At 38.1% G+C, this 24,989-nt stretch overlaps 1 protein-coding gene across 9 annotated transcripts in view; it reads left to right on the forward strand.

Moving 5' to 3' along the window:
* ZNF438 (zinc finger protein 438) overlaps positions 1-24,737 on the forward strand; it is a 52,533-nt gene extending 27,796 nt beyond the window's left edge. For 7 of the 9 annotated variants that reach the window (XM_039548630.1, XM_039548633.1, XM_039548635.1 and 4 more), the window contains 4 exons: positions 4,004-4,060; positions 14,044-14,148; positions 18,613-20,389; positions 21,485-24,737. In XM_039548630.1, the coding sequence (XP_039404564.1) occupies positions 4,033-4,060; positions 14,044-14,148; positions 18,613-20,389; positions 21,485-22,097 (2,523 nt within the window). In that variant the 5' untranslated portion in view covers positions 4,004-4,032 and the 3' untranslated portion in view covers positions 22,098-24,737. Of the gene's footprint in view, positions 1-3,997; positions 4,061-13,363; positions 13,452-14,043; positions 14,149-18,612; positions 20,390-21,484 lie in introns of those variants that run through there. The other 2 variants (XM_019283214.1, XM_010394943.3) reach the window with 2 other exon arrangements.
* Positions 24,738-24,989: the final 252 nt, after the last annotated feature.

A 24,989-nucleotide genomic window follows, 5' to 3' on the forward strand; every position in this document is an offset into this window, starting at 1 on the left:
ACCTGTGGGTATCTTTCTGTGAAAATTGCTCTTAAATTATTATATGTATATGCTCTGTGTCCTTTGGTTGTTAAAGACTAAGTTACAGTATAGGATTTTGTTCCAGTTTGCTTGCTATTTTTGCCTCTTAGGGATAGTGAAATTTATCCTTTCATTCTCTGGTTACATAAGGAATAGTACAGGCATGATAGAGCTTATTTTATGGCATTAAGAGAGATTTTACTTTCTAATTCTGTCCAACTCAACTCTGCTTCACTTGAAATTCTTGTAATAGATTTCTTTTCATCTCTGAGTAGTCAGCAGCAGATTTCTAGAGAACTAATTTGAGTTCTGGAGTACTGTGATTTGAATGATTTAATTTAGTGTCTTATGGTAGAGTTACAAACTGAGCAAAACAAATTTTAAGATTATATAGAATTTAAAAATGTTTATCACTTTGATAAGCTCTCAGGTGGAGAAGAATTTATGATACTGCCAGATAGAAATAATCCATATCATCTCCTGTATGTGGAAAGAGCCAGTTTTGGACTCAAATATGACCAGGGAAGAGTGAAAGAACATTTATGTCTTCAGTATTCAATAAAAACATCAAGACATACTGAATTGTTAGTTGGTGAGCAGCCTAAAATTTTTTCTGGATTATAAGAGTGTAAAAGAGGTACAAAATTTAATTAGTAATTTTAGTTCTAAGTTTAGAGTTTTTTTGAACATCAGCATGTTTTTTTAATGGGAAGTAGTCATGCCAAGCCAGATTTATAGTGAAATGGAAAAAAAACCCCAGAAAACAAAAACCTGCTCAGGGCAGGCATAAGTAGTTTTGTGGATGTTATAAACTTCAAATTCTAAAAGTTTGAATCAATGCACAGTACAGAACATTTTGATAAGCCTGTATTTTATGTTTAGGACATGCATAAAATGTGTGTAGATAATAAATACCTGTCAAACATGTTACAGACTAGCAGAAAAGTGTCAGAAACTGTCAGAGAAAGGATCAAAAAGACAGGATCACCGCTGATGTATTTGAAAACAGTGTAAAACACAGACAGAACAAGTACACAATGTTTATGGTTTGTTTTGTAAACTGTGTATGTAGTCAAAGAAAACATACATATAAGGATGGATAGAAAAATTTGAAGGAATGATACGAATTTGTCCTGATTTCAGAATCTTGAGCTCTTCAGTTTTTCCAAAAAGGGAGGTTACTTGATTAAATATCTCCAAATATAAAGTGTGGTGAAAGGTTCTTTCATGTAACAACAATAAAAAAACTATTCATGAATTGCTGAAAGAAATTATCAATGTTAATTGGAGAAATTATACTCTTTAAAAATTATTATAATTATTATTAAGAGCAGGTGATCAATGTACTTGTCTGTCAAATAAGCACTGGATTTTCTAGGTTAATACCATTATCTTACTGCAGTTAGAGTTGAATTCAAATCAGAGATGCCTCTACAAATTGTTTGGATTTATATGATCCAATTTTGTGTTGTAGGGTTAGGGTTTGTGAATATGTCTGGGAAGAACATTGGAAAAATGTCTGGAGCTTCTATTTCCACATGGTATTCTAAGAGTTGTTGATCTGTATCCTGAAGTCTGGTTTGTTGTAATTCTAAAAGTAGTTAGTACCTATAGATGGGGCACCCTCTTAATGTGATTTGATGCTCCCATACACGGGGAAAGACCATGCAAACCTAAAAAAATGTGACTTTGAAGTAATAATTTTGAGAATCTTTATTTGAACATCATTTCTCAAATGGTTTTTACAAGAATATGTGTTGCTTTAAATGCTTCAGTACGTTTTGAAGTGCTGTAAATACTAAGGGGGAAGAAAAACTTCTGACTTCGATTCTCTGAAAAGCTGTTATTGATCAATATGGCCTTAAAGAAGGATGTCTTACAACGTGGGTAACAGAGAAGTTGGAAACCCGCACTGGTTTCTAGAAGTGTCTCACCATTCTGAAATGACACTGATGTGGTCTGTTCCATTCTTGGATGTGTAGAGGGAATTTTCTGTATGTTTGCACGACCCCAAACTGCATTTGGATGAGCCAATGTGTGTTTGTGTGCTGGGTCTGACAGCTCAGGGTTTGGCTGCTTAAGTACCACGGACAGAGGCTCTTTGAGGCAGTCTGCAATCTGCTGATAGGCATCAGCAAACCTCTGCCAGGAGGTGCTGGTTATGTACCAGAGCTGCTTGGTTTGTATGGCTCAGCGCAGAAAATACAGGTGCCAAAGAACTTCACCTGTTTGCTGTGTGAGAAGTCTCCTCACAGCAGCCACACTCAATGTTCTTTTATGCTTTGATGTTGAACTTCCTGAAATGGAATTTTTTGTCTGTTTTTTACTTTACTGCTACCTACAGAACCATTTTCCTAGAACCTCACCCTTGCTTTCTTGGAGTCTATTGCATGATCGTAAAGAAATATATTCAAGGCTTATTTTGTTTGGTAATTGCATTAGTATTTGTCCTATGTATTTCTGTATTTAACCAAAACTAATCTTTGGTACTTCCTGTGCTCAGAAGATGGGTCTTGAGTGCATGTCTGGCATGTTGTTTATGTAAGATTCTCCTGGCTGTTAAATTGGTTGGGAAAGTAAGCAATCTCCACATCTGTGCAGCTGGCTTTGTTCATGGGGATGTTGTAGCTGTACATGAAAGGTATGAAAGCCTAGATCTGAGTAACCCCCCAAGAAGTTGTAGTTCCATCTGTGTCAGTCAATGGCCTTATCTGTTACCTTCCCAAAGCCTCCTGCTGTGTGAGGAGAACAAGAGCTTTATACCCTTTGTGATGTCTAACATGTTAGTGGTGGTCAGTTGAACCAAACAGTTATGCAGCCATTCCAAAAGCTAGGCCATTTTATGAAAAATAAGTCTAAGTGGATAACAAAAATTTTATATTGTCATTATATTCTGCTATGTTTCCTCTTAACTGACTGTTGAATCCCACTTCACCAGAGCTTGAACAGCACACTCAGCAGCACTGGAAAGAAGTAGCCAAGTCTTAGTTTACCGGGTGGCCATTTGATATAAAGCTGTTTTGTCAAATGTAGTGCATCAAATCTTGTTTTAAATACCAACACCACATTAAGGAGAGATGGTGGTGTAATGTTAGGTTCACAAGAGCAAGCTGGTATCTTCATTGTAGCATCCATGGAAGATTCTGTTGGTCAGACAGTTACATGGGATCTGTGCAATCTCATAGAACCACAGAATGGTTTGGGTTGGAAGGGACATTAAAGGCCACCTAATTCCAACTACCCTGCCATGGCAGGGAATGTTCCACTAGAGCAGGTTTCTCGAAGCTGCATCCAGCATGGCCTTTAACACTTCCAGGCATGAGACATTCACAGCTTCTCTGGGAAAACCGTTCCAGTGCATCACCACCCTTACAGTAAAGAATTTCTTCCTAATATCTAATCTAAACCTCTCCTCTTTCAGTTTAATGCCACTACCCTTTGTCCTATCTGTACATGCCCTTGTAAAAAGTCCACTCCAGCTTTCCTGTAGGCTGCTTTTAGGTACTGGAGGGTGCTATAAGGTCTCCCTGGAGCCTTCTATTCTTCAGGCTGATCAGCCTCATCTCTCTTGGCCTGTCTTCGTAAAGAGGTGCTTCATCACTGTGGTCAGCATAGGGGCTCTCCTCTGGATCCTCCCCAACAGGTCCACATGTTTGAAGGGAAATGATTGCTTAACCCTGTAACCTGTCTGTGATTCTTCAGAATGCATTGTCAGGGTGGGATTCATGACTGTCCTCCTTCCTGGCTTTAAGAGAGGTGTTTAATTACAAGAAGGCTAAGTTAGTAGTACACCGTGTTGAAATATGGAGAGCACATATAAGAAACACTTGGTTTAAAACTCAGGTGGTGTTTTTGTGAGAGCTATGGACATACTGGGATCCATTCTGAAATACAAGTCTGGAAACTATTGCCATTGTCCTGTTCATTTTTTGTTAGTTTCTAAAAATTATCAGAGCTTCTAAGTATCTGTATTTCTTTCTAGGAACATTGTCGTAACTATTAAAGGGCATAATGCAGAATCCATTAACAACTTCTGCAGGTATAGTATGCTTTCTATACTTTTTTAGAAATTAGATGCTTGTGATTCAAAATGTGGAAGAAATCTCATCATTATTAATCACTGTATTTCTTGTGTCTAGTATTCTGCTGAGGTATGATTTGAAAAAGCAGACATTACTGCAGCATTTATCACTTTAAACAATTAGAATACTAAAATTGTTTTCTTCTTTAGGGCATTGCTAATTACTGTTAACACCCATAGCTGAAACTTGAAGTGCATAAATCTGCTTCTTGTTTGATTCAGCAGAATTAAGTATTCAGGTTTTATTAAATTTTTAAAAAATCCTCATATATTTGAAAATCCCTGCTATATTTGATCCCCATATTAAATGGGGTCAAATCTATCTGCAAATTATGCTACACAATTAGCAGAAACAGGAAAATAAACATTAACTTTGATTTTTTTAAATGCCTTTTAATCCAGCATTCCCATCCATATGAATATTTTTTTGTGCTTAATTCTTTCTTCTATGTGGTCTCTTCAAAAGTTGTCTTTCATTTGATTTCGTTTTCAGTAGGGTTAATATCTTGATTTTTTCCCTCCATTATTAGTAAGGGTATTTGTGTATTCCCAAGCCTCTAAATGTGTAGCTGTTAACTTCAGTTTCCTTTCCTTTTTGATCTGTCTCAATGCTAATGTTTAAATATGATTTTTTAACATGAATGACATTTTTAATGATACTTAAATGTGAGTGAACATTTGATGGATATGACATCAGCTCTAATGGACCTTTCAGAACCATTGCTGGTTGTCAGTTAAGTTTCCATTGTTAGTACTTACGTTAATTAAGAAGAGCGCTATATATTACTTAATTTGAAGCCTTGAGCTTTTACTGTCATGTAAGTTTATACTTTACCTGTGTTGTGAAGACTGAATATTTTTATGATGCTGTAATAATTCTGAGGAAGCTGTTCCAGAAGCATGTCATTCTAATTGATCTTAGTGGATGAGTTCTGTGTCCCCTGGGACTATTCTTTCACGGAAGACAGTACTTACTGTTGGGTAAAGCTGTCCACCCTGCAGTGTCCCCTACATTCCTGGGCTTGTGACTGAAGTACTTAATTCTAATACTTAAAAGTATTAATTTAATTTTTCCTTTAAGTAACAGGAATTTGACCCTGGTTATAGTCTTACGTTAAAGCCATTTCTGAATAGTAGTAGGAGAATATAGACTGTGAAGCTGTTTGCAAACTTCAGGTGAATCATTTGCTTTGAGATTTTTTTGAAGGCTTTTTCTTTTTTCCCCTAAATCAAAATCCATTCCAGTCAGTATCCTGTTACTAACTTGTACCCAGAGGGAATGGTAAACTTGGAAGTGAGCTTCCATGTTAGAATTCACAGAAGAACAGAGTAAGCTGAGTTGGGAGGGACCCAGAAGGATCATAGAGTCCAACTCTTGGCACTGCACGGCACCATCCCCAAGAGTCACACCACGTGCTGAGAGCATTGTCCAAAAGCTTCTTAAATTCCATCAGGATTGGTGCTGTGACCACTTTCCTGGGGAGCCTGTTCCAGTGCCCAGCCACCCTCTGGGTGAAGAACCTTTTCCTGATATCCAACCTAACCCTCACCTGACACAACTTCAGGCCATTCCCTCATGTCCTGTCACTGGTCACCAGAAAAGAGATCAGTGCCTGCCCCTCCTCTTCCCTTCACAAGACTTCACTGAGGTCTCCCCTCAGTCTCCTCCAGGCTGAACAGACCAAGAGACCTCAGCTACTTCTCAGATGGCTTCCCCTCAAGGCCCTTCACCATCTTTGTGGCTCTCCTTTTTACGCTTTCTAACAGCTTTATATCTTTCTTACATTGTGGCACCCAAGATTGCCCCAGCACTCGAGGTGAGGCCGCCCCAGTGCAGAGCAGAGTGGGACAATCCCTCCCTTGCCCGGCTGGTGATGCTGTGCCTGATGCACCCCAGGACACAGCTGGCCCTCCTGGCTGCCAGGGCACTGCTGGCTCATGTTCAACTTGCCATCGACCAGGACCCCCAGGTCCCTTTCCATGGCACTGCTCTCCAGCCTCTCATTCCCCAGTTTCTACACCCAGGATTGCCCATCCCAGGTGCAGAATCCAGCACTTTGCCTTGTTGAACTTCATGTGGTTGGTGATGGCCCAGTCTTCTAATTTGTCAAGATCTCTCTGCAGGGCCTCCCTAGATCATGACCAGGAGCTATATCAGTGTGAAATGATGATATTCTATAAATATACTAGTCTCAGTAAGTTTTTTTGCTATGATACTTTTTTATCTTTATATCAAGTACCACTTGTTTCTTAAATGTAGCGCATTGAAAATATGGAGGGTATTAGTAATTTGTGATGATTTATGTACAACTCTAGTGTTGGCACATTTCTTACAAATAAAACTTTTGAAAATAGATTATATTGGAAATGGAACCTATCCATCAGTTACATTCAGTGTGGCATATTTGTCAGTGTTTCTGTACTTTGAGTGTGCTCATTATTTTTCAGTTAAGTATGGAAGTAATGATTAGTGCAAGTTCTTTGAGTGGCAGCTAAACCCTTCACTGCTGCCATTTGTCATGTAATAGCAGGTGTTCTGTAATTTGATCCATACTCCTTCAAGACACCCAAGAAGGGTGACTATCTTTTATGTAGCAAGCAATTGTAACATCATGTTCAACTAGATGCACTTTTCTGAAAAATGAAAAGTATCTAACTTGTCAAATCTTATTTTTTCCTCAGAATTATGAAATTATCATTTCATCCATATGACAACCTATGACGTGACAACAATCATTGAAGCATTATATTCAACTATTCACACTCATGTTAAATATTTACTGTTGAGCAAGTGTTGGTATTTTTTATAATGCTTTATAATGACATACAATACCGCTGTGCCTTAGTGAACTGAAATACCATTGGCATTGTCAGATTTATAAGATGTTTTTCTTAAATGACTCTAACATGAAAGAATTGTGTATCTTATACAAATATTTTGCAAAATATAAGGTTGTCCTGGTTTATTTATCGAATAGGTTTTGTCTTTTTAAAATGTATGTTGGAAAAGGGTATCACACGCTAAAATAATAGTTTTGGTCTTTGAGCATGTTTAATTTTTTTTAGAACCATAGGTCAAGTGTGGTTCTGTACTTTTTGTATCCATATTAGTATGATTATTTGGTGCTGGGAGATCTCAAACTTCCATTAGCCTTGTAAATGTGTTTCTTAGCATCAGCTCTCACTTTGCTGGGACCCCTGCTGCCTTTATATCATTAACATAAATGCAGGTGCAAATAGCATTTATGTACTTTGATAGAAAGCAGTTGGAGACATTTCACTGTGGGACACGACACTTTCAGATTGTGTACATCTGTTCAAATAATGTATCCAAGCCAGTGACATGAATGCAAGGATAAAACATCTGCCCCTGAGACCATTTGCCATACAGCAGATGCTTACATCTTTATTTATGCAGATGGTTTGTGTGATGAGCTGAGCAATGATGAAAGCGAGAAAGTTTGACAAAGATTTCAGGGTATTCCTTTGGATGGTAAAATATTTTGGTAACAGTGCTTTTTTTTTTCATATGCCTACTGAAAGAAGAACATCTAGTGTAAATCTGGTGTTTCTAGTAACATAGCCATGGATGTGCCATTTTGGGCACTGACTAGATTAACACAAGTTCAGTAAAGGATTTTTTTAAAATCTCAGGCACAGTAGTCTTACTGCAGTTATAGAGGTTGCTAAATAGTTTAGTAGAAGTAATTACTTGTAAACGGGAAGGCTCAACTGCTTTGCTTTAAGATGCTCTCAAGTTATACAAAACATTGAATTTACTGAAAAGTTTGCAGGCACAGAATGTTTTGAAATACTAAGGTAACTCGTTGTGAAGTTGTTCGGAGGTTGGGTGCGGTGCTGTACCTGATTTTTCAGGACAAGCCATGTTTAGCATTACAAAATTACTAGGCAAATCAAACAGCCTGTCTGTCGTTTGAGATTTACAGTAGGGCAGTGGCCGTGAGCCGCGGCTCTAAGCCGGGCGGGCACCTGGGGAGCGGGGGGCTGCCGGCGCGTCCTGCGGCACCGGGGCGGCGGGACGGGCACCGACTCCCTCTGCTGGGCTCGCTGCCGGGGCTCCTTTGTCCGCAGCACCGCCACGGACACGGCAGCGTCGTCAGCACCGGGCTGGGGCTGCGGCACACGCCGGGCTGAGGGTATCATCTCTGGCCTACATCCCTGGCGACTGCGTTCCTCTTTGCATCCCCTCGTTTGCTGGCACCACTGCCGGGCTTTGCTGATGCGTTATCACCTCTCAGCAGTGTATTCCATAGCTCCTTTACAGCACATCCACCACCTTCTTTTGAGAGCCAGTGCTGCCTTTAAACAGCACGGTGACTAGCATGGGCAAGCTAGCAATGTCAGTAAGCACTGCAAATAATTGTAATTGTGCACTGGGGGAGGAAAACCAATCAGATACTGTAATTTAAGTTGTTTTCCGCTGCATCCTACTGCCAGTAAGGCCTAGCTGTGTTCAAGCTCAGCAGCAAGTGATAATTTTATATGTTCTGAAAACTAATGTTTGCCTAGCCAGGACCATAGTATTTCAGAAGGTGTTTTAGTTTTCCTATGCTATACGGATCTATGTCTGTCTTTGAAAAAATATACATACCTATTTGAAGCATGGTGGAGATCCTTTTATCTTTATTTTTGTTTTAATCTTTAGTGGAATTAACTACTGGTAGCAATGTTTTGCATATCTCAGCCAGAGCTGGAGGGGCTTTTTCTGAAGAAATCTGGCTCATGAAGAAAGTAAAAGGGGCACAACTAGAGCAAACAAAAACCTTAGATAGGGATTCCCCATTCAAAACTCAGACCACTTATGTAATTTTCAGTGAAATTACCTATTAACAAAATCCTCCAGCAAATACTCTCCAGCTATTCTTTAATGATTGTTCAATTATTGTTTAATGATTGTTCTGGCCCTTCCTTTGGGGAATAATAAACTTTGTGTATAGTTTATAACAGAAGACTCAAAATAGGCCAAGCCAAGACTGACAGTCTTCTGATCCTCTGGTTATGAGGGAACATACTTGAGGTTTGTACTACAGAAGTCACCATGCAGATGTTTTTAATGCCTTAAGTAAAATATAGTTGCAATATTGAGCCAAAGTGGCAAATTAATTGTTTTCTCATGCATACAGTCTTTCTTTAGAAAAAAGTGCACTGATTCTCACCAAAACAAAAGAGGTACTCTTTTGCAGGAATAAAACCTTTGCTTTTTTGTTGTGTTCTCTATTTGCACATCAGTATTTGCAAAAAAATTAGATTTTGGGAGTAAGAGGCCTAATTCCCTTACCGAAGTGAGACAGACGTGTTTTCTGTCCCAAATAGAGTTGAACTCTCAGTAAGATGTAGATATGTTTTTTGAAAGGAGAGCAAAAATCTAATCAGAAACTATTTTATGATTTATTCCTAAAATTGTTCTACTTGACCTTTTTGTGCTGCAGTTTTTGAAGAATTCTGCCTTCATTTTTTTAGCACACTTGGTCATTGCTGTTTCCCATACTTAAGAGAAAATAAGTTCACTAATTACCACTTACATTAGGCATATTAAAATTTTTTCCATGTTGATTTGATCTTGATAGGCCCTTTAAAATGACTTTACATTGACTTCACAGGGGATGAATTACTGTTTAGGTCCATATATTTCCTGATGCTCACTAAAAGAAATTTCAACTGGCAATTCTCCCAGAAATTTTTGAAAATCCAATTACAGGTGTTTATCCCCAGTTTCTGAAGTACCTAATTTGTATTTGCAAATAAGGGGGTTATGAATTACTAGTTTATGACCAGTGCTTCCATCACCTCCTTTCAACTATTTTCTGAACAATTAGTTCCCCCAAGTGGCTGCATCACTGCAGCCTGGCTTTGCAAATCTTCAGGAATGGTGTCCTCTATGGAGCAGAATGACTGGGAAAAAGCAACTGATAACCACTGGACTTGCAGTGACACCAAAATAATTTCCATTCTACTCAATTGCATCCTGTCAGAGCACCAAGGTTTCTAGATAATTCCCACTTGCAGGCTGACATGGTTGGTTTCTGAAAATAGCAGAAGCACAAATAAGTTGAAACACAGTCTTTGGTGATGTATCTAACAGTGTCTCTCAAACAGAAATTCCGTAATTAAAAATTCAGTCACTGTTTTTATGGTTGCAGAGGCCAGGCACCATTTTGAGCCCTTCTTTCTTATATTGCCATAGTGAGAAAAGTCTGTGCATGATTTCTTCAGCTCTAAAGGTGGAAAAAGTTATTAGTAATTACAGATGCTTTATGGCTAGCTTTCTTTATGCCAGCTTTCATTTCTTGATATGAAAATATTTTGATCTGCTTAAGACCTATTAATTTTGTTGACCTTAATATGAAATGAGTAACTTATAACTTGAAAGACTGTGCCTTCAGAAAAATGGAAAGCTTTTAAAGTTCACAAACACTGCATGAGAGGTGCTAAAAGAGCATGTAGATCTGCTAATAAATGTATTTTAATTCACTGCAAAAGTGTTTAAAATCTCTTATGTATATGTATTTTGACTCTTAGGAAGGATTTTGAAGACTTTCTTGCTTTATACAGTAGCACAAAAAAGGTTTTTTTTAAATAGGATGTTGTGTTAAGCCATGCATTGCCCACATTTTATATAGGAAGTTGCTTTTGAATAGTGATTTACCTCTGTGTGGCTAATACATTTCAGGTTGCAACTCAAAAAGGTTACCTCAAAGCTGTTGGCCACTTGTTATTCCCTATAGAAATAGTATTTCATATGTATTTTAAAAGTTGTTTGTGTTGGGACAATACAGAGATCTATGAAATCTAAATCTATGAGAAATCAAAAATTATGTCTTAGGTAGTACTGTTGCTACTGCTGCTAATATAGTGACTAAATTTCTCAATGTGTTAACTTGTGTTTAACAAGTCTGCTTTTAGTATGGGTATTTTTTTATGTTATACTTTCCTCTGGGGACAGAGGTACTAAAATCAAGATGCTGGTAAGATTGATGGGCAGTTAAAAAATTTCTTCCTTGTATCTAGTCTGAATCTACCTTCTTTTTGTTTAAAACCTTTATGCTTTGTCCTGTTTCTGCAAGCACTGTAAAAAAGTGTCGCCATCCTTCTTTTTGGCACCCTTCAGATATTGTAAGGTCCCAATTAGGTCTTCTTGGAGTCTCCCCCAAACTAAACAACCCCTTCACTCTCTCAGCCTTTCCTCACACAAGAGGTGTTCCATCCTTCTCATAGTTTTTGTGGCCCTACTCTGGACTTGCTCCAACAGGTCCATGTCTCTGCTGGGGTCCCCAGAGCTGGACACAGAACTCCAGGTGAGATGTCACCAGAGCAGAGCAGAGCAGAAGGGCAGAATCCCTTCACTCTCCCTGCTGCCCATGGTGCTCTGGATGCAGCCCAGGACACTGTTGGCTTTCTGGGCTGCAAGTGCACATTTCCAGCTACACTCAGTTTTTCATCCACCAGTACCCCTAAGTTCTTCTTGGCAGAGCTGCTCTGAATCACTTTAGCCCCAGCCTGTATTGATACCAGGGACTGTCCTGACCCATGTGCAGGAACTCACAAAGTTCCCATGGGGCCACTTGATCTTGTCCAGGTCCCTCAGGCATCCCATCCTCCAGGTGTGTCAGATATACCTCTCAGCTTGGTTTTGACTGCAGACTTGCTGAGGGTGCAATTTTCCATCCCACTGTTTTTGTCACTGATGGAGATATAAAACAGCACTGGTCCCAGTACGGACCCAAGGGACACCACTTGTCACCCATCTCCATACAGGCATTGAGATCTTCACCATTACCTTCCAGCCAATTCCTTATCCATCCAATAGTCCATCTATAAACAGTCTGTGCCGCTCCAATTTAGAGAAAAGGGTGTTGAGGAGGATGGTGTGAAAGGCCTCTCCTATGTACACTTTCAAAAAACAGAGGAAAGCGATTTGGGAAGTTGCAAAAGTGGCGTAATCTAATTTTTTTTTTCTTAAGGTATGTTAGATCTGTATAAATTTTATCATATATCAATATATGGTTAATAGTGCAAAAAGGACATTTCAGGCAAAACCAAAAGACTGAATTAGAGAGGAAACTGAAGAACTTATCTAGATACAAACTAGGCACCCATGCTCTTGGATTACTGTATGACTTACCATTGCAAGGTGACAGTTTATGCTAAAAATAGTTTTATCTTATTCCCACACTGAAAAACGCCAGTAGGAATTTTAATGTTGAACAGCCTCTTTAATGAAGTCCAATTAACGTAAAAAAAAAGTCTACCTTTGTTATTGCAATGTGCTCTTCTGCTAAGAATAGTCTTTTGGAGACCATTTAAAGAATCCAGGTAGCATTCCACTGGTCACAGAATTCCTTGAAATGCACTATAATCCTAATTCCTTAAGATAATAAACTTCTTTACAGACTGTAAAGAAAACCTTTCTAGATTATAAAATGCTTATTATACAACTAGCAAATCACATTTATGCTCAAATCAAATTTAATTACATATGGCTTTAAAGATACAGCTTTAAGCCTCTAGAATTTTAACAAATTGTTTTGGTCTTGTTTCTCCTGTGGTATACCAGAATGAATTTTCTAAGTGTATTTGCACATTTTGTATTTTACTGTTTGTGTGAATGATCTATGTTGATTTTCCAATCTTGCATTACAATAATTTGTTATATTGTTTATTTTTCTAAACTAGTTTAAATTACACAAAAGCACACTTACGTAAACATAATTATATTACTCTTTAAAAAATCAAGTACTAAAAATGTAAGAAACGTGAGATTCCTCTTTTGGCTTAAATGCTTCTCCTTTCCACATCATGTGTAATGTTGATTACCTGTCTTAAGTCTGCATTAATTCCCATATCCCACCCTGATTCTTTGGCCTGGACACTTTTCAAGTCTCATTTCTAGTCTTATCCTTTTTCTGCTTGCCCTGTGTGTTCCTGTGTTTCTCTTATACACTGTCAGCTCTGCAGTTCAGAGACGAGGAGAGGCCATTTCCTTTTTCCAACTTGGGTGCTTGGACCTAAAGCTGTAGTTCAGGGAAAATCTGGCCCAGCCTGAAGCAAGAGCACATTGTAATCATTGGAAAAGTTAGCTGCTTGAAGTATCTACTGAACACATGCCCAGAATCTCCAGCTTTGCCTAATTTGGGCAGCTTTTCACAGATCAAAGAGACATTGCTGTGTCGCATATCAAGGTCTTCACCCACTGCACAGATGTGTTCCTAGATTAATTTTTTTTTTCTTTTTTTAATGCAGGCATACTGAGAATGGCTGGTATTTTCTGTTGAAATTAATTTTAGAAGATTATCTGATGCAAATACCCAGACCAGAACATTCCACCCAGGTGGTTATTATTAGCAAAGATAGAAACAACTGCAAATTAATTGCTATAATGTATGGAGCTGGACACTCATGGTTTGTAGGCTTTGTTACTAATCTTACTTTGTACAGGTGTGTGGCAAAACTGGTTTTGAACACAGAAGTCCAGTCTGTTTTCTATAATATCTGCAGTTTATTTACATGGAATTATGGGAAGTGTAAATGAGCGCAGAATTTAGCCCCTGTATTAAAACTCCTCACTAAAGCTACTGAAACTTCATTTTTTGAAGTGATTTGTTTTGCTGCTCTTGACTGTCTGCCGTGACAGTGAAGCTAAACCATCCCATCTGTTTGCCACATTAACCAGCTTTACTCAATTATTAAGCTATCACCTTGCATTTGGCATGTAATATATTGGATTTTAAAGCGTATTTTGAGGAGAGAAAAATAGTGAAGATCAAGAAGCAGTAGTTTTCTTAATGCATTAGCTGAAAGTTAATGTTTTATGTTGCCATTTTATATTGTCTTTTTCTGGGTTTTGTTGGTTTTGGGAGTTCGGTTGTTTTGGGTTTTTTTGTCCTGGGATCTATTTTTAACTGACTGAAGTACTTTTGCAGGTGGTGTTTTTTTGCATGCTAATCCTGCAGAGAAACATTGTGTCCAACAAAGTATGCTGGGTCAGCAAAAGCAAGACACTTGTTCTGGAAAGACAGTATCCACAGGTATTTAGTGTGTATGGAGATTTGGCAAAATGAATGATTAACTATTATTGGCAGAAAAAGATCTAATGTTGTGTGTTAGAAAGTCGTGCATTTTTTTTTTCCCACAGAAGAGATACTCTTCCTTTCAAAGTCAGCAAAAGACTCAGCAGTGTTAATGTGCATTGAATATTCATTAATTGTCATCTGTATTCTGTCTTTTCCTTCAAAACAAGATGATCCTTTTTTTTGGTGTTACTTTCTCTCATACGTTCATTTATACACAAATTAAATACATACCTGCACAACTGAGGTGGACCTACAAGGATTATTTAAAAAATGAACACTGTTACTCAGTGGTTTCTGTGGGGGTTATTTTCAAAATAGACTAGATAGTGCTGAAAATTAAATTTCTTCTGATACTTTCTACAGTGTCTGAGTTCAGCAATGTTGTGTGCTTTACATAGGGAACAAACTAAAAGAAGTACAAAAATAAGGCAGATTAGGCTGGAGTAGACCTGACTTGGGAAGGCAGGGGAACCATGAAGAAGCAGCAACCCATGGAGACTCCATTTCCTCCAGAGGGCTCTTCCCAGCATGACTCTGTCAGAGAATTTAATGCATCATTGATTTTTGTATTTTTGTGTCACTGTCCACTTCTATACAATTTTAAGGTTATTTAGAAGGCAGGAAAGCTTACGCCATCCTGCAGGTTTCTGAGTGATTTGATTCTTGCAGGTCCTAGCATGGTAGCCATTAATCGTTTAACTGAGACTTCTAAAGTAAAAGGGTTGAACTGCATTTGGTTTAGATTAGTGTGTAATTAGTAAAAGTGTCTACCTGTTGCCCCAACTCACACCCATCTGAAAGAGTGAGGACAACAGCAGTGAAGGATCTGCAGATTGACTTGTAGAAAGAATGTTGTCTAAAACAAAGGGCCATCCTCACAAATGCCATTGCACAGCCTCCCTTAAGTGAAACTTCCCCTTCTTAGGTGAAAGACTTCATGGGATTGCATAGGCACAAAGGCTTTTCCTCAGGTCACAGCTGACAAGTCAAAATGAGTCCTTTGAATCAGAGACAGAAATAATTTGGAGGAAACGGAATGCCCCTGAAAGATGCATGTGAGGTTTCCAAGCAGCCTTTGCACAAGGCAGGCAGCCAGAGCATATCCAAGTCCTTCAGCGTGATGAAGACGTGAATTACTATATCTCTGTCTGTGTGCAAAGGAAGTTGTTGAAACTTTTCACCAACTATAAATGGGAAACAGAATTTTGGTCACTGATGACACTTGCATGCTCTGGGTAGGGTCAGTAGAACCTCCAGTCTGTGAATTGACTGGCTGCTTTCTCCTGATCCAAGATGCTAAGTAGTCTTCCACCAGTTCTTCCAATTAGCTTTCCCAGTCTGCAAGCAAAATGTTAACAAAGTCTGAAGCACCATCAGACAGCTAGTCTGCATCTAGCCCTTCTCTATATTTAGGCACTGGCTAAGCAGCTTAACTACAGTAGCTGTGTGGGAGGGGAGGGAAATGCAGAGTTGAGTATCCTTAGCTTACCAGAAGCACTGCAGTGAATACTTCTGCACTAAAATGTCTAATGTAAACTTGTGGAAAAACAAAAAAAGAACCAAACCAAAACAAAAAAGTTGTATTGAAGGTTGGTACCAAACATAGCTTGCCTGGAAAACTTACTTATGATAAAATTACACTAGTTGGAAAAAGTGTTTGTATAAAAATCCCATCTCAAACAGTTAAATCAATTCTTAGTATTGTGTTAACTGGGTGAGAAGGATATTGATCTAAACAGACCTTGTTTCAAAGAGCATCTTGTGTTTGATTTTGATGAAGGTCTTGGCTTCTAGAGCAACATTCTCCAGGGGAATGCTGAGAAAATATGTGGAGATACTTTCTTTATAGAAAAGTGATTTTACTGCCTAATTTTGCATTAGGCAAGTCAATGCATTTAAGAAACATATGGTTCTTCTTAGAGCTAGTGCCATACATTATTTCCACAAATATTTCCTTCTAACCTCAAATTAACCTTGTTTTTTGTGGCTACCATTTGTAGAGGTGGCATGTCCACAGCAAAACTTCCACCTTTTCCTGTTACCATTGGTTGAAGAGTGGGTGCCTTGTAACTTGGAGTAGCACAGGTAGTAGTCTGCTGAAATGCTGGCTTTCCTAAAAGTTTTATGCAAATCAATTAATGAAATTTTGAAATAAAAAAGGAGAGGAACAAGAAAAATGAAAGAGAATGGAAACAGCTTCATGTTGAATATTGTGGCAAGCCGAATAGCTGCTGATTTGGAAAATGGCAAGCATAATCTGGAGAAACAAGAACTGACTCTGTTCCCTAAAAGGGATGTACACTTATTCTGTCACTTGCTGTATTTAAGCTCTGCAGTTTGACCTGTAATTATCATTGAAGTTCAGGGCTAGTTTGATTAGTGATTACAATACACTACATAATTTTATTGTTCTTCTCAGAAGTACTTAAATTATTTATTCAAAAAAACAACAAGAAGATACCTTGTAGGAAACAAATAGTCATCTGAGTATTAATAGAAATATTAGCAGCTGAAAATGTAAAAGTTTCTATATATTTAGTGACTAGAATGTAAAAAAAACAATTAAAAATTGAGAATAAAAAGTGCTGTGGGGAAACAATTTTAAACACACCATGTTTCTGCTTTTTCCAGATTGCACAAATTCTGTAGGCCTGGACTTATCCTGTGTGCAGGGGTCTCAATATCTGTGTAGGAATTCCATATATACAGTAACCCAGTCTGCACAGAATGTATAGAAATTCAGAACATCTCTACAGACGTTGGGCAGAAAGTTTTGGCGGTACCCAGTAGTTTCACTTAATTGGAGTATAAAGAAAGTACATAATGGACTCGGGGTTTGATGCAGTAGTTGGCAATAAAACAATCAAAGGCTTATGCCCTGCATAGTTACTGCTCTATGAATCTGCTGATCAAAGAGTTTTGAAAAGCATCAGATCTACTAAATATGAACTGTACAGTTTATATGTGATTGCTCAGAGGATCCAACATGTCCTGAAGGCAAGTGGCTTTACTGCACATGTGCATACCATGAATATGTGTGTATATCTCTTCAGAAGTTCTGGTCATGAAACATGACAGGTTTGTACCTTGCAGTGCTTTTTGCAAAGTATGTGATGTCTGAGAAGAACATCCAGGATTAAGATAAATTTACTGGAGTTTCCAGTGTTGGTAGTAATTTACAGTTACATTTTTAAATCCAGAGTAACCTACAAATGCATTTATAATACAGGTCTTTAAAATGGCAAGGAATGGAAACTTTCCTATGGAATTATCTTACTACAGTATTTCAAGGTTCCAGCATTTACTTTCACGTGTTCTATTCAAGTGTGATTCCTCTCTCAAAATTATTTTTGCTTATGTCCAAATTGCCTTTCAGCCTGTGATCTTTGTAGCTGAATTTTCAGTGGTTGAGATTGTTGGGATTTCCTTTTTTCAGGAAACCTATCCCAGGTTTTAAGAACTGGAAGCATCAATAATTGAATTTGGGAGTGGGTAATGAGACTGATAGATTAAATGATAGTGGTACAATTAACTATGTATGAAGTCCTTTTCTGTGGAATCTGAAAGGTCAGCAGGTGTCTTTGCTGCCTAATGCATATTATATCATATGAATTTTATCTTTTTCCTTTTGTTTGTTTGAATTATCCTCCACATTCTTCTTTACTAAAACCATTTGTGACTTCTATGAACACAAGTAGAAACAGGAAGGAATTGTGATATAATGTTGATAAATTGCATCTTTCAAGAAAATGTTTAAATAACTTACTACAGTAGTTCTGTTGTGGGTTAGTGGCACATGAGTAATTTTTGTGATTGGGTATTTAACAGTAGTTTATATTCACATATTCTTTTAAGTCTTCTTTGATTTTATTATACATTATTTGCATGTTTTGCAGCAGTAATTTTTCTAAGACTTCATCAGGCAAACTTTGGTCTGTATCTGATAAAACCCACAAATTCAAATTATTAGAGGAAGTCTGAAAGGATAGCATGATTCTGTTTGAGAGAGATGATCAGAGCTGGTGCTCAGAGAAATTCTGTGTCATGGAGCTTAAATCCTGTCCCTGTTCTTCCAGCAGAGTTTTGGCAGCATGCTATTGCAGCTTTTCCAGGGCTGAAGGGGCTTATGGGTGTATTTGTTCTGAAATGTCATGTAGTTTCTAACCTTGAATGAAACATCCAATTAATATTTGATTAAGAAGAAATTTTTTTTCATATCTCTGTTCAAGCATGTTGCTTCAGACAGTGCTATGTCTATGAAACTTTTGCAATTCTAAATTTAATTGGGTGGTCATTTAAATGCCTAAATATTTTTTATAAGCTTGTGTGTAATAGTATCCTTTGCAAGCAGTTTTACTTTTGAGAGAGTAATTTTTAAAAAATACTGTGTATCACATCTTTCTTATGTTATTCTTACAGATAAACAGAAATCCCCTTCGGATATAATACAAAGTTTTCAGAAGAAAAGTCAGTTTAGGACCATTGCTCCAAAAATGGTACCAAAAATTTTAACATCTGGAGTGGTTTCTTGTCTTCAGTCATCTTTGCCTGAGCCAATTACACCAATTTCAGCTTCAGGTGGTTCCAAGCCACTGGTGGTACCAGCTCAGAACTATGCTGTCATGCAGGTGGCTGCTCACAAGGGGACGTTTTCCCTGTTGGCTGTGCCGTGTGTTGCACCTGCCCTAACACAGCAAGTTCAGCAGTCAGCTGTGGCCCCTTCTGAAAACCTAAAGCTGCCCATCCCCAGGTACCAATCTGTAAGAAATAAATTGCTGAGTGACAAAAAACCAGCACAAATCTCTGGTTTGAGTGCACGTAACAAGTTTCCTACCAAAGCACTAATCTCATCACAGACTTCCTCCATGACTACTGTAACTGAAGACTGTCCTGAAGCTCATTCTAGTTCAGATTCAGCTGAGCAAGGGATGATAAGAGACTGTGACTCAGCTGAAATTGGAGTTGCTACATTAATAAAGAAAAGCAATTGTGGGGAATCTGGATCTCCTTTAATGAACAAAACTGAAATTGATAGCAATAGTATTTCTGGACCATCTGTAGTTGAAGACTCCCTATCCAAGCCAGCAAGTACAACTAATCCCCTGAAACTAAGTCTACACTCTGTGAAGACAGCATCAGAAACCACAAGAGAGTCACTTATGACATCTGAGAAACTAAAGAAAAAACCTACAAATTCTGCAAATCCTGTTGCTGTCTTGTCACCAGCAGTTTTTTGCAGTACAATTCAGATGACTCCGTCAGCACCAAAAGGAAAACTTCCTATTTTGCCTTACTCAAGGATGAAAAATTCAGTATTCTGTAAATCCAAGGTGAATACTAATGTTGTGGATATATCTGGTCATTCACTAAAATCTGAGTGTGAAAAGATACCATCTTTGATGAAAACCAAAGCCTTTGATAAGCAATTAGCTGTATCATTTACACAAGTACCCAAACAAACCACTCGAGAAAATACCTTCTCTCCATCCAGCAAAGTGGATGATGTCGACAGCCTTAAGAAATTGAACAGTGCAGCCTCTAAAAGAAGAGGCAGGAAAAAAAGAGCCCCGGATGATTTATTGGCATTTCAGGCCAAGCGAAGGAATAAAGCAGAAGCAGTGAAAAAATACCGCAGTATCAGACCAAAACCAGTGGTGGTTGCGCAGGCGCTTGCACCGCTGACTCCTGCAGCAATCATAGACACACCGTCTCATGAGCAAGACTTACTTTTAAATGGCTCACTCGCCAATAAATGTTTAAGTTCCAAGCAAAGTGATGCTACATCAGCTAAATCAAGTGATCTAAGTAGAAATACATGTTCAGCCACCCCTAAGCCGCTGCACAGATGTCATGTTTGTAACCACACGTTCCAGTTTAAGCACCATCTCCAGGACCACATGAACATGCACACGAGCCGGCGGCCGTACAGCTGCAGGATCTGCCGGAAGGCGTATATCCATTCTGGGAGCCTCAGCACCCATATGAAGCTTCATCACAATGAAGGCAAACCCAAAAAGCTGGTGTGCTGTGAATTCTGTGCTAAAGTTTTTGGCCATGCCGAAGTGTACTTTGGCCACCTCAGGGAAGTCCACAGGGTTGTTATCAGCACAGAGCCCTCTACTAGTGAGCAACAGATGCAAGATACTTTAAAGAAGAGAGACAGGAATATAAAAGAGGCAGAAGAAGCTACAGAGAGGTGAGAGTTTTCACTAATTAAATGCTAATGAAAACTGGATTTCAAGTTGTCAGTGGAAATCTATAAACCTCACCATTATGAAAATTGTTGCTTTTTTCCCCCAAGTGAGATTCCTAAAGGTTTAAATATTCCATTTGAATCTAGTCAATCCATTAGATCAACCAGTATATTTTAGCTGATTTATTGGCTAAAAATCGTTATTGACACTTGAATATGCAAAGTAATTTCGCATATATTCTAGTAACACCCAATATACTACCGTATTTGGGTCAGTTGGTTTCTTGTGGTTAGCATTCTGTTAATCTGCATCTTCTGTCCTACCCACTTTGGGGTTTTCCCTAGAAGATAAGGGAACCAATTGCAGTAAGCGAAAAACAATTCATATTTCAGCAGTAGCTTGCAGTTTGTTTTCCTTCTTAAATACCATTATCCCATTTCCTTTTAGGGAGTGCTGTGAGCTAATCCATCCTGAGTTTGCTGCTTTTGTGATCACTCAGCCAAGTAGAAAAGTTAATTTATCATATTAAGATGGATAGAACATTCTTTTACCTCTCTATTATGATTTTGAGGTGAAATCTCTTGATACAGTTTAAATGTTGCCTTTTTTGTTTGTTCCACTGTGCATTTATTTTCACTGACGAATACTCAGGGCTTTAATGTAACTCCTCACTGCAACACTACAGTTCCATTTTACTCGTTTTACTTTGCACAGCTCCACTCTCTGGAGCATCAGTTAGAAATTTTTAAGGTCTTGAGGCTGAGAAACAGCAGTACTTTTCTGTCAGTCTTAGTAGCTGTCATAGTAGCTGTTGTTAAAAGGTTATTTCTACCATGGCTAATTTTGGAGGCAATTCTTAAGCTCAGAAGTGTTATTTGGTTTCAGTTTTTTCCAAACCAGCTTTACTATTATTTATTTAGTTTCTTTTTTTTTTCCCTCTTTTGAGTGAATCAGATACTGTAGAAACAATGCCTGTTTTTAATTAAAAGTGTTTCATGACTGTCATCTCTTCTTGGAACTTATAAGGACAGAAATTGCCATCCCTTTTCTCTGCCTGGCTAATACTGAAATAGCTTGTATTTCCTTTTTTTCAACAGGGGAAATAAGTGCAATTTTGAGGACCTATTCCATAACCCGGGAGAAGTGAAATTACAGGTCAAATGTGGTCAATGCCAGTTTATTGCAGAGTCTTTTGGCGAAATGAAGTTTCACTTACTGTGCTGCCATGGAGAAGAGATTCAGGGAAGAGTAAAGGAAGGGATTTTGCAAGGAAACAGAGGAACAAGGGGGGAACTGGTGAAACACACAACCCACTTGTGGAAACAGCGCAGCGAGAGAAGACGTTTAGCAAAGTGCAGTGCCTGTCAGGAGGAGCTGTACACTGTTCCAAAACTGAAGAGACAGATAAACTTCCACCATCAAAATAATGTCAATATTTTACCTAAAAGTGAACTGACTCAGTCAGGAAGTAGTGAAGCCTCCAAGGAGAGGCAAAATGTGGGGTTTGGTACACCAAGCAAAAAAATAGAATTTTGGTCTAAAGCGGGCTATAACTGCATTTTATGCAAACGGTTATTTGGAAGAAAAGAGGATCTTTGTGATCATTGGCAGAGTCATCATAATTGTGAAGACCCTTCCACTTTATGGGCAATTTTTACTTTGGTATCAAAACAAGGAATTACTGAACTTTCTGATAACGGTGAATATTGAAGCTTAACTCTACAATGCTATGAAAAGCATTAACTACCTTACCAAATTGTTTTTTCACTGTCTTGCTAAACTAACTCAACAGAAGTATCATTTCAAAGGTTTGTTAGTTGGGTTTGTTGGGGATTTTTTAAAAAGTTATACTAACCTTTATTTTGGTGACTAGAAAATGTATTTATTCAGTATCATTCCAGATGGGTACATGGAATCTGATTATGAATGATTGTACTTAAAATTCATGCTTAAGGAACTTTATAACAGCAAATACTCAATACTAATGGTTAATCTCAAGGAAATAGGTTTGTAAATTAAATTATACTGTACACACAAAAATAAATCAATTTATATGTAGTAATCTCAATCTGGAATGAAATTACAAACCTGACTGGAAGTCAGGTCCCAACTATGCTTCCAGATTTTCTGGTAAATCCATATTTCCATACAGTTCTCTTGATCATTGGAATGTGCTTACATGCAGCTGGCACTCAGGAGCCTTATAGTCTATAATTTAAGAACTTTTTAATTCTTGTTGTCTTGATTTCAGTATCTTCAACCATGTTCATTGCTTGCAGGTGTTTTTGTGTTCAGTTCTGTTCTGGTAACAGCAAAGATCTCTGTATTTTAGCAGTAAAACCTTTACATGTATTTTTTTGCCTGTAGCTTTTTGGGTCGAAGATGAGTTGCCACACATTAAGATGGAGCCCAGCACATCTCCAGGGGACAGGTCCTGTCAGGCTGTCAGGGGATGCAGTTCTGGAGCTTGGTTTTGATGAAAAGGTCATTGAAACCATTGAATCCAATTTGAAATTGGTGTTTAAACTGCTTAAAGCCTTATGTACCTCTGAATTATTTTGGGAGCAATAATGGAGGCAGTCTTGAGAAATCGCTGCATCACTCTTCAGCAGAAGTCAGAGCATGTCAGAGGGCAAGCTGAAAAATACACCAGTACTATCCTTGCAGTACTACTCTATTCATTCCTTCTTGTGGTCAGCTGTAGTTGAGGGACTGCTTTGATGAAAGAGTCATTCCTAAAATAGCCTGAGTTGCCGCTCACTGTTTTGCAAAAATTATGGTGATGAAAACATGAGATCTAAAAATGTTGGGCTTTCTGAGTAGGATTCCAGAGGCTGTTGCAATATTTTGTGTATATGTTTTGTTTTTAAAAAGTAAACACAATTTTGATGACCTAATAGTTTTGAATGCAATTTCTTGTTGTATGGTGCTTTGCCCTGAAATTGAACTATAAGGCAGGAATCAAGAATAATAAAAGACAAAAAGAAAATGCTCACAGAACTGTACAGGTGCCTGATAAGGTAGAAGAATTCCCATGGATTTTCAAAACTTCCTTCCTACTATCTGTTGCTATAAGTTTATATTTTTGGCTGTTTCTTCGCTTTCATATATTGGGGATATTTTATGCTGAATTACCTTAAAAGTAGTACTTGTTCTTATTCTTGACACATTCATCTTTTAATGCCTACAATATATTCATATTTATTTTCACTGGCACATTTGTAAAGGAATAGCTATTTTTAAAGTTAGTGTTTCATATCAGACTGAGGCTGTATTTAACTTAGTAGAGTGTGTTGCATTTAGCAGCATTTTTTACTCCTGCAACTTAATCCTTTAAAAAACAAACAGCAGGGTGTTTTCCATGAAACAGAAATGTGAGAACAATCTCTCCTTCCCATAGTTACACTATATCAAAGGGAAATTTATTCCCAGCATAAAGCATGCATTTTACGAGTTGGGAAAAACCATTTAAAAGGTTTGATCATGATCTTTTTTTGGAATGAACATTAAGTCACCCATCCCAAGGAATAGTTTAAAATGAGCAGGCATCAATGCAGTGCTGAGGCAAAGTCCCTCCTGTTCAGGAACAGCATCAGCAATGGCAGAGTGGCCCCTTAAAATTATTTTCAAAAAGTATTTGTTAAAAACAGTGGTGCATCAGAGCCTGTGATGTAGATGAGTTGTGTGGGGGTGTTCATCAGGCAAGAAGTGCACTTCCCCTGGAGGGGAAGGTGCAGTGGTGATGGGAGGAAGGGGCTGGAATGAAGGAGTCAGCTGCGTTTTCTTTAATAGAAATTCTCATGTGCAGTCTTTTCATCATATTTTTGTACTTCTCTCCCTTTCTTCAGGCCAAATGGGTAAAGGGGTCTCAGCTTTCAGCAGTTCAAAGCCTGAAAACATGTTTTAAAGCATGGTTCTAAGCCACTTCTCAGTGTCCTCATAAATGTTTAAAATTAGAAGCCTTTTTTTCTGAGCCTGAAAGCAGTCTTATGTTTCAGACTATTATGATTATGGTAGATTATGAAAGGTTGGGACTTTGGAAAATAGCTTTGCATTAAATACAGATGTGTCCTTTGTTTAAAATGTGTTTGTTTGGCATTTGTGTTCATTTTGATAAGATTTGGAGGTCCAAAGTGAGCCTTACATACTGTAACATTAGGTAGTGTCTGTTTGCTGTCCAGCAGAAGGGTTGTTATGAATACAGTTTGCTGTTTACCTTGAAGCTGGAAAAGTTAACATCTGGTTTTGCACACAAATTACATTTTTAAATTGTTAAACCGAATGTTATTGTTTTTGTAGCTGTAGTTTTGTTCCCCTCTGATTTTTCATTAAATCTCTCTCTCAGCTTCACTGTTCAACTTTAAAGCTGTTCATCACATGGAAAGTTGTTCCTTCATCATCACACCATAAATAATCAAAGCTGGAGGAGTTCCACCACTTTTCTGGCTTGCAGACTATTGCCCTTCTCCAGCTGCATAGCTACAGTTTCCTATGTCTAACTTGACATAGTTGCTGGCAGTAAACGTTTTGCTTCATTTATTTATTAGAATTCAGCTCTCTGCTGTTTAGCTCAATCAGGGTTTCTGTCATACCTCATTAGAT

This window comes from Corvus cornix, chromosome 2 (assembly GCF_000738735.6).
Source record: "Corvus cornix cornix isolate S_Up_H32 chromosome 2, ASM73873v5, whole genome shotgun sequence".
Taxonomy (NCBI): Eukaryota; Metazoa; Chordata; class Aves; order Passeriformes; family Corvidae; genus Corvus; species Corvus cornix.